Source organism: Clarias gariepinus, unplaced genomic scaffold (genome assembly GCF_024256425.1).
Source record: "Clarias gariepinus isolate MV-2021 ecotype Netherlands unplaced genomic scaffold, CGAR_prim_01v2 scaffold_33, whole genome shotgun sequence".
NCBI classification, from domain to species: domain Eukaryota; kingdom Metazoa; phylum Chordata; class Actinopteri; order Siluriformes; family Clariidae; genus Clarias; species Clarias gariepinus.
Genome location: NW_026521000.1, coordinates 498,806 through 517,855, shown reverse-complemented (window position 1 = coordinate 517,855; position 19,050 = coordinate 498,806). Strand labels below are relative to the sequence as shown.

General features: G+C 40.6%; 1 protein-coding gene across 4 annotated transcripts in view; it reads left to right on the top strand.

The window, feature by feature from the left end:
• The first annotated feature begins 7,245 nt into the window (after positions 1 to 7,245).
• The window catches only part of rad50 (RAD50 homolog, double strand break repair protein), a 62,877-nt gene continuing 51,072 nt past the window's right edge, over positions 7,246 to 19,050 (top strand). For 2 of the 4 annotated variants that reach the window (XM_053490816.1, XM_053490814.1), the window contains exons 1-6: positions 7,267 to 7,311; positions 12,539 to 12,695; positions 13,128 to 13,211; positions 14,932 to 15,086; positions 17,540 to 17,725; positions 18,024 to 18,228. In XM_053490816.1, the coding sequence (XP_053346791.1) occupies positions 12,567 to 12,695; positions 13,128 to 13,211; positions 14,932 to 15,086; positions 17,540 to 17,725; positions 18,024 to 18,228 (759 nt within the window). In that variant the 5' untranslated portion in view covers positions 7,267 to 7,311; positions 12,539 to 12,566. Of the gene's footprint in view, positions 7,318 to 12,530; positions 12,696 to 13,127; positions 13,212 to 14,931; positions 15,087 to 17,539; positions 17,726 to 18,023; positions 18,229 to 19,050 lie in introns of all 4 variants that reach the window. The other 2 variants (XM_053490817.1, XM_053490818.1) reach the window with 2 other exon arrangements.

Sequence of the window (19,050 nt, the reverse complement as noted above, 5' to 3'; positions counted from 1 at the left end):
CAATGCGAAATTTCACAGGGAGCCAATGGAGTGAAGATAAGATAGGGGTGATGTGCTCGTATCTTCTGGTTCTAGTGAGGACTCTCGCTGATGCATTCTGGACTAGCTGAAGCTTGTTTATTTAATCACCATTTAAGTCTACATACTGATACCGATCGGTCAAATAGGATCTGAGCCAGGAGAGGGCTGTACCCTTAATTCCTACCACATTTTCTAACCTGTGGAGAAGAATAGCGTGATCAATGGTGTCAAAAGCTGCACTGAGGTCGAGTAACACAAGTATAGTATATTTAAACCGGTTCGGTTCTTTAAAAAAAATCATAAAATATTCAATCACCTGACGCTTTATTAGAAGCAATGTTACATTCAGTTCAGCATATACAATAATGTATATAGACTAGTTGTGTAATGTACTGTAGCTATGTGCATCTTCCCACAGTTTAGCACACATGTGAACCGGTGATTAATTAATTACAAACTTTAGCAATCATGGTACAAAATAAAGATTACTATATGGTGGTGTGTGTGTTTTTTTTTAGCTCATTTAAACTGTCGATCTTGTGCTCATACTCACTTTATACTCAGGTTGCCAGATAACAGAGACAAAATCCTGCCATAGGGAGGGCTAAAAGTTCCCAAATAACATCGGGACTAGAACTCACTCTGGAGTTTGTCTATTTGTGCACACACTTTTGTCAGGTTTAAAATTTGATGAATGAACCGTGGGAGAGACATAATCACACACACACACAGACATACACAGACCAAATGGGGTGTCAAAAGTTCTCTTGTCTATATATCAGTCTTATACCGAAGCCTTGAGTAAACTGTGACCACATGGTCCGATCACTGACCCCCACACGGACTTCATGAGGGGTTCATCTGCTACGACATCATTCAGCATGAGCCATTCACATGTTCTATATACTGTACAGCTGACAGCGAGCTACAGGACGTATTGCCATATAAGGAATAAGGAAAACTAAAAGTCATTTAAAGAAACATAAAGTGGAATCATGCTAAAGCTAGTTAGGTTCAGACTAACAGCTCTGTCTCACTAAAATTGTCCTAATGTTTTATTACCTGCCCGAGACACATTTTTCAGCTCAAGTTTTAAAGTTATTATTAGACAATAGAGGATATCCGCAGTACTTTTTTTCCTTTAAACAATAGTGAATTTAAAAATAGCCTGTGTCCACTCCAATGTCTCGCATGCACTTTTAACAATCTAACAACTGAGTATTGAATATTTTATAGTTTTATTTTCGAAAGATTTCTTTTAAACATTGAACATCTTGAATGTAGTTTTCGAACAACAAGCTCCTTATTCAAGTTTTATAATGGAAAAAAAAAATCCCATAAAATGGTGTCGTCTCCTGCCGACAGACGCTGCAGTTCTGCACAACAAAACACATGTTTGCTAAGTTTGATGGTTATCAGTGAACATGCTGAGCTTGTTAAACCCTTAGTTGAGGAGCCCAGGGAAGCAAATTCATCAAAAGTAATTCTGGTAAAACTACATTTTGGATTTTGTAGCTCTATACAACTTACATACTGATGTTTCTGGAAGTGTCCGGCATTGGTGACAATAATTATGAAGCTTACTGTATAATAACGTACATCATATATTTAAGGTCCTTTAAAACTTACACAGAGGAGCCCCGTCTGCATACTTGGCTGGTACATCATATTTATTCACCCCTCAATAAATATGATATCAACATGTTTATGGATATCAATACATTCTAAATTAATACAAACTGTTCGACTGAGAAGAGTATGTTTATCTTTAATATTTACAGTTTACAGCCTTGAACTTCATCCTAAACAAATAAACAAAGTGCACTTAGATTACGGTACATCACGTAACTGCATAACACTTTACTTTTCTGATTTTTCCTCCTGACTTCTGTTTTTGCGTCTCCGAGACTCTCCTGCGTCTCGACGTGCCACGATGAGTTCGGACGTTTGGCGTTGTCTAAAATTTATCGATCGTGGTTTCTGAAGCATACAGTCAAATCAAGGAAATGCTTCTGCTCTGTTTAACTGATGAATGATTGAAATTTGTAAGAGTCCTTTTGTAGTTGTTTTATTTTTGTTCCCTCTACTTTTGTTTCAGGAATTTAATATAATCCCGTTGCTGAATTTATCAGACTTTATCCTGAATTTGGATGAACATTAAGATAAAGAAGAAGATTAAGGACAAAGTAGACAATATAAAATACACTACGGACTTTCAGCTCCTCTGCTCACGTATCCATTTCTTAACAAGTGACTAATAAATTAATGACTCAACAAGGCATTGAGAAGTTTTAGATGAAACAGATAAATATAACATTACAGTTTATCACACATGCATCTGGAAGCTTTTAGAAACTGTGTTAATCTGCAATTTAACCACATATAAAAACAACAGAAAAGCTTTCAGTGCTGAAGTTGATACTAGAAATCAGTAGATCTTGTAGTTTTCTAAACATGACATGAAATTTTATAAAGTTCATAAAATGGTAATAAATTTCATGTAGATTTTTCAAGCTTCTTTCTAGCCTTGCAGTCGGGTTAAGCTTGAGGTAAGATGATCTTCACAAGGACTTCTCTTCATTATTAGTATGGTATTATTACAGGGGCGGACTGGGACCAAAAAGTGTCCCTGGACTTCCTGTCCCACAGCAGCACACATCATAATACATTGGCTCATTAATGTAGAGATACATTTTTAACACCAGTTACTTGTATAAAAATATAACACAATGCAGAAATCAATGCTATTTAAACATATTATTTGAAGTAACACTGAATATAAATTGGGTCATATCAGTAAAACAAAGAAACAAAGGAAAGAACATCAAGACAAACAACATATAAATCTATAAAGACAATATTTTAAAAGGAATGGCGATAAAAACTGAACATCTAAGCTGAAATAAAATTAGTAGCAGCAGTAGCTCACGCTAGTAAACTAGTTACTTATTTTAATTATTCTGATAGTCAATATTAATTCGAAATAATGCTGAGAAAGGTTATTTTAAATGAATATTGACCACCATAATAATAACTAGCACGAGTTACTGCTGCTCCTGTCTATCACACTAACTTTACCCTGATCTGAATAACTGTGAATGATGAATAGCTTTTTAACGTCCTTGTGACTCAATAAGAGACAATGCACAGAATATTTCTAACACCCTGTAAATGAAACATTTTTGCAGTATTGTCTTGGATGTTTCGAAATAAACAAACAAATAAATAAATAAATAAATAAATAAATCACAATACTGCCCAAATGTCTCATTTTGCTGTCAAACTGTTAATAAGCCTCCTGGGTCTCTGTGAGACTGGCGCTACTGGACACTGAAAATATTTTAGTTTCATATGTTGTTTGTCTTATTGTTCTTTCCTTTGTTTCTACAGTTTTACAAATATGACCCAATATTTGTTCAGTGATACTTTTGTTCTTTACGTTGTTGTATTGTGTTATATTTTTATACTAGTATGTGGTTTTAAACCTTAATCTCCACTTTAATGATCCAGTGTATTATGATGTGGGTGGGATGTGCTGAGCTGCTGGATCCAGCCCCGCTGTCCCTGACCGTCATGTTAGAGCAGTCAGAGCGGATGAGTTTCAGAACCCTGACGGAACTGACCAAACTAATCAATATTGAGGGAGAGCGATCGACACACTCATTTGCATGCACGGAAAAGAGATGCAATATTATGGATCCGTCATTTTATATATATCTGCGTACTGACTGGGCCGGCCCACATAGGCCAGCGGCCCACCGGGAAAACTCATAGTCCCCCAGATGCCCAGTCACAATTTATCTGGCACATGAGGGGGCGAATTTATAGCATGGGGCATCATTACATTTAGACATCTGACAGATTCTAGCATGGGGCAACAAACCCCTGTTAAACACTGCATAAGGCACACAGAATTCACTTTTATAATCAGTTTAAATGATTCATTTACTCCACTAACTAATAATTTAATTTACATCTTCAATTATAGACTAAACTTAGCAGATGAAATAAAACGGCGCAGAGTGTATTGTGTGAGGAGTGTGCATGGAGTGTGAGTATTGTCTAAACGCTTCCACTGCAGTATTTTTAACAGAACTGATCTGACAATAAAGTTTACTTTCTCGTCAATGATATTCTATTACTTGGAAAGTTCTTAAAACCCTAAACTAGACCTCTCCTTTCTGTTTTCACAAGAGATCTACAAATTAGGTTATGGTTATGGTTAGGCTTAGGGTTAGTATTAACCCTAGGTATTAGTAGGTGACCTAGGGGTATTAGTAGGTGAGATGGGGGTATTAGTAGGTGAGATGGGGTATTAGTGGGTGAGATGGGGGTATTAGTAGGTGAGATGGGGGTATTAGTGGGTGAGATAGGGGTATTAGTAGGTGAGATGGGGGTATTAGTGGGTGAAATAAGGGTATTAGTGGGTGAGATAGGGGTATTAGTGGGTGAGATGGGGTATTAGTGGGTGAGATAGGGGTATTAGTAGGTGAGATAGGGGTATTAGTAGGTGAGATGGGGGTATTAGTAGGTGAGATGGGGGTATTAGTAGGTGAGATAGGGGTATTAGTAGGTGAGATGGGGGTATTAATGGGTGAGATGGGGGTATTAGTAGGTGAGATGGGGGTATTAGTGGGTGAGATGGGGGTGTTAGTGGGTGAGATGGGGGTATTAGTGGGTGAGATGGGGGTATTAGTAGGTGAGATGGGGGTATTAGTGGGTGAGATGGGGGTATTAGTGGGTGAGATAGGGGTATTAGTGGGTGAGATGGGGTATTAGTGGGTGAGATGGGGGTATTAGTGGGTGAGATAGGGGTATTAGTAGGTGAGATGGGGGTATTAGTGGGTGAGATAGGGGTATTAGTAGGTGAGATGGGGTATTAGTGGGTGAGATAGGGGTATTAGTGGGTAAGATAGGGGTATTAGTAGGTGAGATAGGGGTATTATTGGGTGAGATAGGGGTATTAGTGGGTGAGATAGGGTTATTAGTAGGTGAGATGGGGGTATTAGTGGGTGAGATAAGGGTATTAGTGGGTGAGATAGGGGTATTAGTGGGTGAGATGGGGTATTAGTGGGTGAGATGGGGGTATTAGTGGGTGAGATAGGGGTATTAGTAGGTGAGATGGGGGTATTAGTGGGTGAGATGGGGGTATTAGTGGGTGAGATGGGGTATTAGTGGGTGAGATGGGGGTATTAGTAGGTGAGATGGGGTATTAGTAGGTGAGATGGGGGTATTAGTAGGTGAGATGGGGGTATTAGTAGGTGAGATACGGGTATTAGTAGGTGAGATGGGGGTATTAATGGGTGAGATGGGGGTATTAGTAGGTAAGATGGGGGTATTAGTGGGTGAGATGGGGGTGTTAGTGGGTGAGATTGGGGTATTAGTGGGTGAGATGGGGGTATTAGTAGGTGAGATGGGGGTATTAGTGGGTGAGATAAGGGTATTAGTGGGTGAGATAGGGGTATTAGTGGGTGAGATGGGGTATTAGTGGGTGAGATAGGGGTATTAGTGGGTGAGATAGGGGTATTAGTAGGTGAGATGGGGGTATTAGTAGGTGAGATGGGAGTATTAGTGGGTGAGATGGGGTATTAGTGGGTGAGATGGGGATATTAGTAGGTGAGATGGGGGTATTAGTAGGTGAGATGGGGGTATTAGTGGGTGAGATGGGGGTATTAGTAGGTGAGATGGGGGTATTAGTAGGTGAGATACGGGTATTAGTAGGTGAGATGGGGGTATTAATGGGTGAGATGGGGGTATTAGTAGGTGAGATGGGGGTATTAGTGGGTGAGATGGGGGTGTTAGTGGGTGAGATGGGGGTATTAGTAGGTGAGATGGGGGTATTAGTGGGTGAGATGGGGGTATTAGTGGGTGAGATGGGGGTATTAGTAGGTGAGATAGGGGTATTAGTGGGTGAGATAGGGGTATTAATAGGTGAGATGGGGTATTAGTTGGTGAGATGGGGTATTAGTAGGTGAGATGGGGTATTAGTAGGTGAGATAGGGGTTTTAGTAGGTGAGATTGGGGTATTAGTGGGTGAGATAGGGGTATTAGTGGGTGAGATAGGGGTATTAGTAGGTGAGATAGGGGTATTAGTAGGTGAGATAGGGGTATTAGTAGGTGAGATAGGGGTATTAGTACGTGAGATAGGGGTATTAGTGGGTAAGATAGGGGTATTAGTAGGTGAGATAGGGTATTAGTGGGTAAGATAGGGGTATTAGTAGGTGAGATAGGGGTATTAGTAGGTGAGATGGGGGTATAAGTGGGTGAGATGGGGGTATTAGTGGGTGAGATGGGGTATTAGTAGGTGAGATAGGGGTATTAGTGGGTGAGATGGGGTATTAGTAGGTGAGATGGGGGTATTAGTAGGTGAGATAGGGGTATTAGTGGGTGAGATGGGGTATTAGTGGGTGAGATAGGGGTATTAGTGGGTGAGATGGGGGTATTAGTGGGTGAGATAGGGGTGTTAGTGGGTGAGATGGAGGTATTAGTAGGTGAGATAGGGGTATTAGTGGGTGAGATAGGGGTATTAGTGGGTGAGATAGGGGTATTAGTGGGTGAGATAGGGGTATTAGTGGGTGAGATAGGGGTATTAGTAGGTGAGATAGGGGTATTAGTGGGTGAGTTGGGGGTATTAGTATGTGAGTTGGGGGTATTAGTAGGTGAGTTGGGGTATTAGTAGGTGATTTGGGGTATTAGTAGGTGAGATAGGGGTATTAGTAGGTGAGATGGGGGTATTAGTAGGTGAGATAGGGGAATTAGTAGGTGAGATAGGGGTATTAGTAGGTGAGATGGGGGTATTAGTAGTTAACAGATTATGGGCCGAACTTGACTGAGTGATGATGGTAGAATAATTATAAAGGTCGTGACTAAAACAACATGCATGAGGAATCACAAAGGAGTTTTTATTTTCTGCAGTGGAAAAGTACTGAACTAGTTACTTTTATCAGAAAGTAACGCTGTAATGTAACTGATTACTTTATAAAGTTTTGATTTTATATAATTTTGCAATGTAGTTAGTTACTTTAAAACGTAACGTCCCCAACACTGTTTATAAATAATATCAATAAAGCCAATAAATAAATAACAGCTGTATGTTATTCCGCACGCTCCCTGTACACCAGTTTAGCTCGCGCTTACCGGAAGTTCTTTTATCCACTCAGTCGCATTGTATTGTGGTCGCTGTAGTCCACTGCGTAAACACATCGTCGCTGTAATGAGGTTTAGCGCGCATGCGCTGCCCGTGCGGAAATACGTCACACGCGGGAAACAGAACCTGTTCCTGTGGTTACGGTGAGGGTGAGTGAGTGATAAATATGATGTTTTATAAACACACAGCAGTTAAACAGTAAATCTAGTCAGTGATGAAACAGGATGGGGTTTATTAGTTGTCGCAGTGATGACTGTAGTAAAGTTAATGTTAGCTCTGCTGCGCTAATCAGCTAGCTGTAAACATTAATACATGCGCACGTGACAGTCTTCTGTCACTGAGGTTTTATACAGTGCCGTGCAAAAGTATTCACACCCCATGACCTTTTCCACATCTTGTCATGTTACAACCAAAGAGTGTGTTTAACTGGGATTTAATGTGTTTATATGCATCAACACCAAGAAGCAGAACCTTTATTGTCATTGTAACAAGTACAGCGCAATCAGGTACAGTCCCTGTTTCAGAGAGATATGTACATGCAAATAAATAAAAATAAATATATAAATAAGGAAATAAAAAAGGGAGCTAGCACGTGTACACTAATCCCACGTATGAGTTACACTCTAAATGAGTAGAGTGACGTCACGCGTACGCTAATCCCACGTATGAGTTACACTCTAAATGAGTAGAGTGACGTCACGCGTACGCTAATCCCACGTATGAGTTACACTCTAAATGAGTAGAGTGACGTCACGCGTACACTAATCCCACATAGGAGTTACACTCTAAATGAGTAGAGTGACGTCACGCGTACACTAATCCCACGTAGGAGTTACACTCTAAATGAGTAGAGTGACGTCACGCGTACACTAATCCCACATAGGAGTTACACTCTAAATGAGTAGAGTGACGTCACGCGTACACTAATCCCACATAGGAGTTACACTCTAAATGAGTAGAGTGACGTCACGCGTACGCTGATCCCACGTATGAGTTACACTCTAAATGAGTAGAGTGACGTCACGCGTACGCTGATCCCACGTATGAGTTACACTCTAAATGAGTAGAGTGACGTCACGCGTACACTAATCCCACATAGGAGTTACACTCTAAATGAGTAGAGTGACGTCACGCGTACACTAATCCCATGTAGGAGTTACACTCTAAATGAGTAGAGTGACGTCACGCGTACGCTGATCCCACGTATGAGTTACACTCTAAATGAGTAGAGTGACGTCACGCGTACACTAATCCCACATAGGAGTTACACTCTAAATGAGTAGAGTGACGTCACGCGTACACTAATCCCACGTAGGAGTTACACTCTAAATGAGTAGAGTGACGTCACGCGTACGCTGATCCCACGTATGAGTTACACTCTAAATGAGTAGAGTGACGTCACGCGTACGCTGATCCCACGTATGAGTTACACTCTAAATGAGTAGAGTGACGTCACGCGTACACTGATCCCACGTATGAGTTACACTCTAAATGAGTAGAGTGACGTCACGCGTACACTAATCCCACATAGGAGTTACACTCTAAATGAGTAGAGTGACGTCACGCGTACGCTGATCCCACGTAGGAGTTACACTCTAAATGAGTAGAGTGACGTCACGCGTACACTAATCCCACATAGGAGTTACACTCTAAATGAGTAGAGTGACGTCACGCGTACGCTAATCCCACGTATGAGTTACACTCTAAATGAGTAGAGTGACGTCACGCGTACACTAATCCCACGTATGAGTTACACTCTAAATGAGTAGAGTGACGTCACGCGTACGCTAATCCCACGTATGAGTTACACTCTAAATGAGTAGAGTGACGTCACGCGTACGCTAATCCCACGTATGAGTTACACTCTAAATGAGTAGAGTGACGTCACGCGTACGCTAATCCCACGTATGAGTTACACTCTAAATGAGTAGAGTGACGTCACGCGTACGCTAATCCCACGTATGAGTTACACTCTAAATGAGTAGAGTGACGTCACGCGTACACTGATCCCACGTATGAGTTACACTCTAAATGAGTAGAGTGACGTCACGCGTACGCTAATCCCACGTAGGAGTTACACTCTAAATGAGTAGAGTGACGTCACGCGTACACTGATCCCACGTATGAGTTACACTCTAAATGAGTAGAGTGACGTCACGCGTACGCTGATCCCACGTATGAGTTACACTCTAAATGAGTAGAGTGACGTCACGCGTACACTAATCCCACGTAGGAGTTACACTCTAAATGAGTAGAGTGACGTCACGCGTACACTAATCCCACGTAGGAGTTACACTCTAAATGAGTAGAGTGACGTCACGCGTACGCTAATCCCACGTATGAGTTACACTCTAAATGAGTAGAGTGACGTCACGCGTACACTAATCCCACATAGGAGTTACACTCTAAATGAGTAGAGTGACGTCACGCGTACGCTGATCCCACGTATGAGTTACACTCTAAATGAGTAGAGTGACGTCACGCGTACACTAATCCCACATAGGAGTTACACTCTAAATGAGTAGAGTGACGTCACGCGTACACTAATCCCACATAGGAGTTACACTCTAAATGAGTAGAGTGACGTCACGCGTACGCTGATCCCACGTATGAGTTACACTCTAAATGAGTAGAGTGACGTCACGCGTACACTAATCCCACATAGGAGTTACACTCTAAATGAGTAGAGTGACGTCACGCGTACACTAATCCCACGTATGAGTTACACTCTAAATGAGTAGAGTGACGTCACGCGTACACTAATCCCACATAGGAGTTACACTCTAAATGAGTAGAGTGACGTCACGCGTACACTAATCCCACGTATGAGTTACACTCTAAATGAGTAGAGTGACGTCACGCGTACGCTAATCCCACGTATGAGTTACACTCTAAATGAGTAGAGTGACGTCACGCGTACACTAATCCCACGTATGAGTTACACTCTAAATGAGTAGAGTGACGTCACGCGTACGCTAATCCCACGTATGAGTTACACTCTAAATGAGTAGAGTGACGTCACGCGTACGCTAATCCCACGTATGAGTTACACTCTAAATGAGTAGAGTGACGTCACGCGTACGCTAATCCCACGTATGAGTTACACTCTAAATGAGTAGAGTGACGTCACGCGTACGCTAATCCCACGTATGAGTTACACTCTAAATGAGTAGAGTGACGTCACGCGTACACTGATCCCACGTATGAGTTACACTCTAAATGAGTAGAGTGACGTCACGCGTACGCTAATCCCACGTAGGAGTTACACTCTAAATGAGTAGAGTGACGTCACGCGTACGCTGATCCCACGTATGAGTTACACTCTAAATGAGTAGAGTGACGTCACGCGTACACTAATCCCACGTATGAGTTACACTCTAAATGAGTAGAGTGACGTCACGCGTACGCTAATCCCACGTATGAGTTACACTCTAAATGAGTAGAGTGACGTCACGCGTACGCTAATCCCACGTATGAGTTACACTCTAAATGAGTAGAGTGACGTCACGCGTACGCTAATCCCACGTATGAGTTACACTCTAAATGAGTAGAGTGACGTCACGCGTACGCTAATCCCACGTATGAGTTACACTCTAAATGAGTAGAGTGACGTCACGCGTACACTAATCCCACATATAAGTATTCTTATTTTTTTAAACCATTAAATATCTTAAAAGTGTGATGTGCATTAGTATTCACCCCCCTGAGTCAGCACTTTGTCGATCATTTCTTCTCGTCCCTTAAAGCCGTGGATCTCGACAGCTCCCGTCATCAATGCTCTCCTCGCCCACCTGTTAGTTTAGGTGGATGTCCGTGTCTTGGTAGGTTTGCAGTTGTGCCAGACTCTTTCCATTTTCAGATGATGGATGGACCAGCGCTTAATGAGATGTATATTTTTTATACCACACCCTGCTTTAAACTCCTTCACAACTTTATCCCTGACCTGTCTGCTGTGTTCTTCAGGCTTCATGATTCTGTTTGTTCAATAATGTTCTCTAACAAACATCTGAGGGCTTCACACAACAGCTGTATTTATTAGGGCTGAAACGGTTCCTCGACTAATTCATTTACAAAAAAATGATCGAGGCAAAATCTTCTGCCTTAAAGCTTATCTTAATTAATTTTATAAGATTGCGTTATGTTTTTGCATATAAATAATTATTTGTTTGGCGTGACGCAGCGCACTTCCGGATACAAGCCGCCAGTAAACACAGAAGAAAAAGGAGCACTGACGTCACCCACAAAGCGGAAGGAGACGCAAACAGTTAGCTGTGTATTGATTTCAGGGAGCGTTTTGTTGTGGGCTGAAAAATGGAAAGGAGCGATAAAATTATATTAAAATTTATTTTAGTGTGTGCCTTAGTTTTTTTTTGATACTTAAAGTCATTTGCAGTACCTTTTTTATATTCTGCACCTGAGAAAAGGCTTTAAAATAAGAATGTCTGACACTGTAATGCACTTAATTCATCTCAGGCAACTTTAAGCTATTCCCTGTATTGTGAATAATGACGATGTTTATTTTTGATAAAATGCTGTATACATAAAAAAATAAAAGTAGATTTTTCTAAAAAGCAAACCAATTAAACTTTCTTATATATTTTACATTGTTGTTTAATTAGGCAAAACTACATTTTATCCAATTACTCGATTGATCAATTAAATTACAAATTAATCAATTTTTGGTAGAACACTTGATTACTAAAATATTTGACAGCTACGGCTACAGTATTTATACTGAGATTAAATTACACTCAGGCGGACTCTACTGACTAATTATGTGAGTTCTGAAGGTTCCACTGGATTTTAGTTAGAGGGATCAGAGTAAAGGGGGTGAATACAAATACACACAGCACTTTTCACATTTTTATCTGTAAAAAAGTTTGGAAACCATTTATCATTTTCAAATTCCAATGAAATACATTTACATTTGTGGTTGTAATGTGACAAAATAACCCATACTTTTGCAAGGCACTGTAAATGTAAATTGACTCACCCACTGCTAACCTGCTTTCCTTTAGTTTTGCCATTTGAGTTTGTTGTTTAAATGTTCAAAGTGTTAATGATCATACACATATTGCAGCTTTGCACATCTTTTTTCTTTTTACACACACACACACACACACCTAATATATATATATCGCACTTTACCAAACACTTGCATAATTTGCACACTACGTCTGTTTTTACAGTGTTTATATTTTGCTATTTGTTTCTTAACTGTTCATATGACAATAAAACTTGAAACTATTCATGGTTGCGTTTTTACAGCATGATGTTATTTAAAGAAATATTAAAAACATTAAAAGTTGTTTTGTATAAAAAATAATAAATTTCAAATAAATAAATAAATTGTTTTCTTGAGCTCTCTAGCTGGTTATCAATAGCACGCTCAGTCACAATGTCGAAAATCGAGAAGATGAGCATCCTCGGAGTGAGGAGTTTTGGAGTTGAGGACAAGGACAAGCAAATAATTACGTTCTTCAGTCCTCTGACGGTGCTGGTCGGACCAAACGGAGCTGGAAAAACGGTGTGTGTGTGTGTGTTTGCATTCGCGTTCACCTGTGTGAAGTTTCATCACTGCTCTTTCCTTCTCATCAGTGGAAGGGGTTACAGGACTCCTACACGTAAAAGAGCGAGGGGGGCGACAGCATTTTTCACTTTTTGACTTGTGTTTGACTGTTAAAGACAAGATAAATAATAAATTTTAAAAGTTTTCTTCACATGCAGTAAAGTTAGTCAGCAGTAGAAACGCGCTGCAGATATTTATAACGGATATGAGTGTGATGAGGGGGATAAATATTTATGCAAGGCAGTGTGTAATTATTTTTGACTCCTGAAAATGCTCTAGATGGACTTGTACTCACGTGTAAGATCTGTTGTATCTGCTGAAACTCGTGTGACGTGACATTAAAATCCTACTCGTGTATTTTGCAGCTTTTTTTTTTTTCTCTCGTTTCAGACTATTATCGAGTGTCTTAAATATGTCACCTCGGGAGATTTCCCACCTGGAAGTAAAGGAAACACTTTTGTTCATGATCCAAAGGTAGAGTTTTGTTGTGTCATAACTAATAATTATTTGTACAGGTTCTTCTCAAAAAATTAGCATATTGTGATAAAGTTCATTATTTTCTGTAATGTACTGATAAACATTAGACTTTTATATATTTCAGATTCATTACACACAACTGAAGTAGTTCAAGCCTTTTAATTGCTTTATTATTGTTGATTTTGGCATACAGCTCATGAAAACCCAAAATTCCTATCTCAAAAAATTAGCATATTTCATCCGACCAATAAAAGAAAAGTGTTTTTAATACAAAAAAAGTCAACCTTCAAATAATTATGTTCAGTTATGCACTCAATACTTGGTCGGGAATCCTTTTGCAGAAATGACTGCTTCAATGCGGCGTGGCATGGAGGCAATCAGCCTGTGGCACTGCTGAGGTGTTATGGAGGCCCAGGATGCTTCGATAGCGGCCTTAAGCTCATCCAGAGTGTTGGGTCTTGCGTCTCTCAACTTTCTCTTCACAATATCCCACAGATTCTCTATGGGGTTCAGGTCAGGAGAGTTGGCAGGCCAATTGAGCACAGTAATACCATGGTCAGTAAACCATTTACCAGTGGTTTTGGCACTGTGAGCAGGTGCCAGGTCGTGCTGAAAAATGAAATCTTCATCTCCATAAAGCTTTTCAGCAGATGGAAGCATGAAGTGCTCCAAAATCTCCTGATAGTTAGCTGCATTGACCCTGCCCTTGATAAAACACAGTGGACCAACACCAGCAGCTGACATGGCACCCCAGACCATCACTGACTGTGGGTACTTGACACTGGACTTCAGGCATTTTGGCATTTCCCTCTCCCCAGTCTTCCTCCAGACTCTGGCACCTTGATTTCCGACATGCAAAATTAGCTTTCATCCCAAAAAAAGTACTTTGGACCACTGAGCAACAGTCCAGTGCTGCTTCTCTGTAGCCCAGGTCAGGCGCTTCTGCCGCTGTTTCTGGTTCAAAAGTGGCTTGACCTGGGGAATGCGGCACCTGTAGCCCATTTCCTGCACACGCCTGTACATGGTGGCTCTGGATGTTTCTACTCCAGACTCAGTCCACTGCTTCCGCAGGTCCCCCAAGGTCTGGAATCGGTCCTTCTCCACAATCTTCCTCAGGGTCCGGTCACCTCTTCTCGTTGTGCAGCGTTTTCTGCCGCACTTTTTCCTTCCCACAGACTTCCCACTGAGGTGCCTTGATACAGCACTCTGGGAACAGCCTATTCGTTCAGAAATTTCTTTCTGTGTCTTACCCTCTTGCTTGAGGGTGTCAATGATGGCCTTCTGGACAGCAGTCAGGTCGGCCGTCTCACCCATGATTGCGGTTTTGAGTAATGAACCAGGGTGGGAGTTTTTAAAAGCCTCAGGAATCTTTTGCAGGTGTTTAGAGTTAATTAGTTGATTCAGATGATTAGGTTAATAGCTCGTTTAGAGAACCTTTTCATGATATGCTAATTTTTTGAGATTTTGGGTTTTCATGAGCTGTATGGCAAAATCATCAATATTAAAACAATTAAAAGGCTTGAACTACTTCAGTTGTGTGTAATGAATCTAAAATATATGAAAGTCTAATGTTTATCAGTACATTACAGAAAATAATGAACTTTATCACAATATGCAAATTTTTTGAGAAGGACCTGTATATATGTTCTACTTGGTGTAAATATAAAAAGGAGAGTTGTGTAATATCTGTGTGTTGCTGGACGTTATATTCACACAGGACGCCCACGAGACAGACGTACGCGCTCAGATCCGGCTGCAGTTCCGAGACGTTAACGGCGATCCTGTAGCTGTTCAGCGATCCATGCAGAGCACGCAGAAGGGCAAGAAAGCACCTGAGTTCAAAACCCTGGAGGGCGTCATCACCAGGATAAAGTGGGTTTAAACAAATAACAGGCCTTAGTCTTCTGTTGATGGGGTTTGGGCCAAACGGACCTTACGCCAGTGTGTACACCTGGTAACACTAGTATAGGTGTGTGTGTGTATATATATATGTGTGTGTGTGTGTGTGTATATGTGAACCCTTTGGGATTATGTGGAGTTTCTCCATTAAGGCTACGTTTACACTGCAGTTCTCGATGCCTATATCTGATTTTTTTGACCGTCTGTTTACACGTTCTTTCAACTATGATTCATATCCGATTCACGTGTTTACACTCGCCATACCATCTGAAACATAGCGCATACTTAAAGGGAGGTTCGTGCGCTACACACTAGCCAAGATAGACGGAGGTGAAGTATGCTTAACGCTCTGTGATATATGCAAAGTTCGCCAAACGTCACCATGGTTTTAAAACGGAGGAGGAGAAAAAAACAGCATAATTGCAGCCTGTGCATATGCTTCATTCACCAAATACTGATTTATTAATGTTATTTAGCCCTAATAAGCATTTAAGGGGGGGTGTTATAATTCGATGTTATAATTCCACACGCGCTTCCACCGGAGAATAACATTACGTCATTAAACTGCGAAAAAGTCGCCATTTTAATGACGTACACCTCAGGAAATCCGATCTGTCTGTTTACACCGCAATCAAATTAGCACATATCTGATGTCAGTACGAGAGGAACCGCAGGTTTCTGAGCTGCAACAACGCATCATCAGTAGGGTAAAACTAACCTCATGTCTCCCGACGGTCTAATCCCAGCTCACGTTCCCTGTTAGTGGGTGAACAATCCAACGCTTGGTGAATTCTGCTTCACAATGATAGGAAGAGCCGACATCGAAGGATTGGTTGAGGTTATAGCTGCCAAAGGAGGGTCAACCAGTTATTAAGTCCAAAGGTTCTTTCTCCACCCTCCACTGTGAATGTTTACATGTTATGTTCAATAAAAACATGAAAACATATAATGTTTGTGTAGTATTATTTTAAGCAGATTGTTTTTTTTTTATAGTTGTGACTTAGATAAAGTTCACAGCACATTTTATGACCAATTCATGCAAAACTCCATGTAATCCTAAAGGGTTCACATACTTTTTTTTGCAACTGTATATGTTCAGTTTTATGCTTACACTTGCAAATGCAGTGTGAGCATAAAATTATAAAGCTTTTCAGCAGACTGAAAGATAAAACTGATTTTAAGATCATTACTGTTGATTTGGTTGTGTACAGCGTTTCTGAGATTTTACACCTCATTTCAAAAGAGAGAAATTACAAATAAAATCACATCATCAGAGAAGGTCGAACTACTGGCACTGCCAAGACGCTACATTGGCATAAGCACCACATGTAGTTCCTGCAGTTTTCTATTTTAGAAGAAGGATCAGTGACTACACACACCGGCTCGGCAGCTCCTTGGTTTATTCTAGAAGTAGATTTTCACTGGAACCAGACCGCAAAAAACATTAAAGGATAAACGTACTTAGGGTTAGGGTTAGACTGTGTATATAGACTACAGGGGCAAAACAATGCGCTTTCCTTCTTACCCTGACACGCCCATCACTCTGGAATAGACTCAGTCTGGACTCATCAGGTCACATGACCTTTCTCCATCACTCCAAAGTCCAGTCTTTATGATCCCTAACAAACTGAAGACTTTTTTTCTGATGAGTTAAGTTACAGCTGTTTAAATCCCAATCCTGTGTGTTCTCATCACACTGTCTCTGTGTGTGTGTGTGTGTGTGTGTGTGTGTGTGTGTGTGTGCGCGTGTTAATGTTCTTACTGTCACTATTAAACATAGCTCTGGTATCTACTGATGTTTGTCCAACTTCACCAAGTGTTTAGGTAATCTCCATTTATGATTATTTCTGACCACATTTCTTCTATAAACTCCATGTAATCCCAAAGGGTTCACATACTTTTTCTTGTAACTGTATGTGTGTGTGTGCGTAAGTTAAAGTTCTCTATCTTGAGAGTGAATTCCAGTCACGCTGCTCTTCAGTCTTGAGGAAATAAATGAATTCTTTTGTGTTAAAATTAAACTAATAAGAGATTAAATGTGAGTTTGGAGTTAAATATTCTTTCTTTGAATTGAAGCTCGACTGCTTACAGAAAACTTCCTGAATGTTAGACTTATCTTCTTTTGCCTTACAGTCAGGTGTAAATACTTTTACACTTGTACAGCGAGCAGTAAAAGAATCGTGTGAAACACACTCGGTCCCTGAGGTTCACGTTTTACCTTGTGGTCATGTGGGTTTCCTCAGACTTTTTTCTGTGTGTGTGTTTATGCACATGGACTAGTGTCCCATCCAGGATGTATTGCTTCCTCACACACACACACACACACACACACACACACACACACACACACAGTGTTCCTGTTCCTGCAGCGCCCCTGACCTACATAAAGTGATTACTGAAGATGAATAACTGCTGTGTGTCCACAGGCATGGAGAGAAGGTCAGTCTGAGCTCCAAGTGTGCTGAGATAGACCGTGAGATGATCTCAGCTCTGGGTGTTTCTAAAGCAGTGCTTAATCATGTCATCTTCTGCCACCAAGAGGAGTCGAACTGGCCTCTGAGTGAAGGGAAAGCCCTCAAGCAGAAATTTGATGAAATTTTCTCAGCAACCAGGTACGTGGTCCTGCTCAGGCACCGTGCTGCTGTGTGTTCAGTGCTGTTACTGCTGATACACCAGGGTCTTTAGGTGCCGCGTAACAGTCACTGAGCATGGCTACCATGTTCACATGACACGTGACTCGGATAAAACGTACATGTGACTGAGTACAGCTTGGTTCATTTACTTTACAGAAACTGACACACAACTTTTTTTTGCTAAATTCCACATCCTTAAAGTTCTTCATGATTTGCATTTTATTCTGTTGCCGTAGTAACAGTACACCTTTACTGAGTGATGATAATTCTCTCAAAGGTACATCAAAGTGCTGGAAACGCTTCGTCAGTTAAGGCTGAAGCAGACGAACACGGTCAAGACCTGTCAGATGGAGCTGAAATATTTAAAGCAGAATAAAGATAAGGCTCAGGAGATAAAGGAACTGCTGTCCACTAAAGAAGGACAACTAGTGGCTTCTAAAGAGAGCGTGCGGCGCGTCGAGGACCAGATCGACCCCATGGAGGTAAGACCGAGCTGCCCCGAGGGTCACTGGATGTGTATTCTCTTCTCATTTGAAAATGATATTTTTAATACTTATTATATATATACTGAACAAAAATATAAACGCAACACTTTTTTTTTGCTCCCATTTTTTATGAGATGAACTCAAAGATCTGAAACATTTTCTACACAAAATAACCATATCTTTCAAATATTGTTCACAAATTTGTCAAAATCTGTAATGGTGAGCGCTTCTCCTTTGCCGAGATAATCCATCCCACCTCACAGGTGTGCCATATCAAGATCCTGATTAAATTCAAATTTTTATTTGTCACATACACAAACATACACAGTACGAAATGTAGTGAAATGTATTATACGACTGCCATTGACCCTAAAAGAGAATTAAAGTTTACAAATAAGAAATAAATATAAATAAAAGAATACGATAGAAATTAAATAAAAAAATTAAATTAAACTAGGAAATATAGAACTAAAAATAAAAATAGAAATGTGTGCATAAAAATAGAAATATACTGTACAAATTGAAATATACTGTACTGGTGTGCAAATATGCATAGAACAAAGTGTCTTTGTGCAATGGTTATTAAAGTGTCTTTGTGCACTGGTCCAGCGTGTAAACGTACGACATGTAGTGTATATATGAAGGAAGGTGAGCGTGTAATTGTCCATAGTGTTCATGGATGTAAGAAGATTGATAGATTTGATCAATTATGAAAATATTGTGTAGTTCTGCATAGTGGTGTGGTTGTGATTGAGAGACCTTATCGCCTGCGGGAAGAAGCTCCTCCTCAGTCTCTCTGTGTTGGCCTTCAAGGAGCGG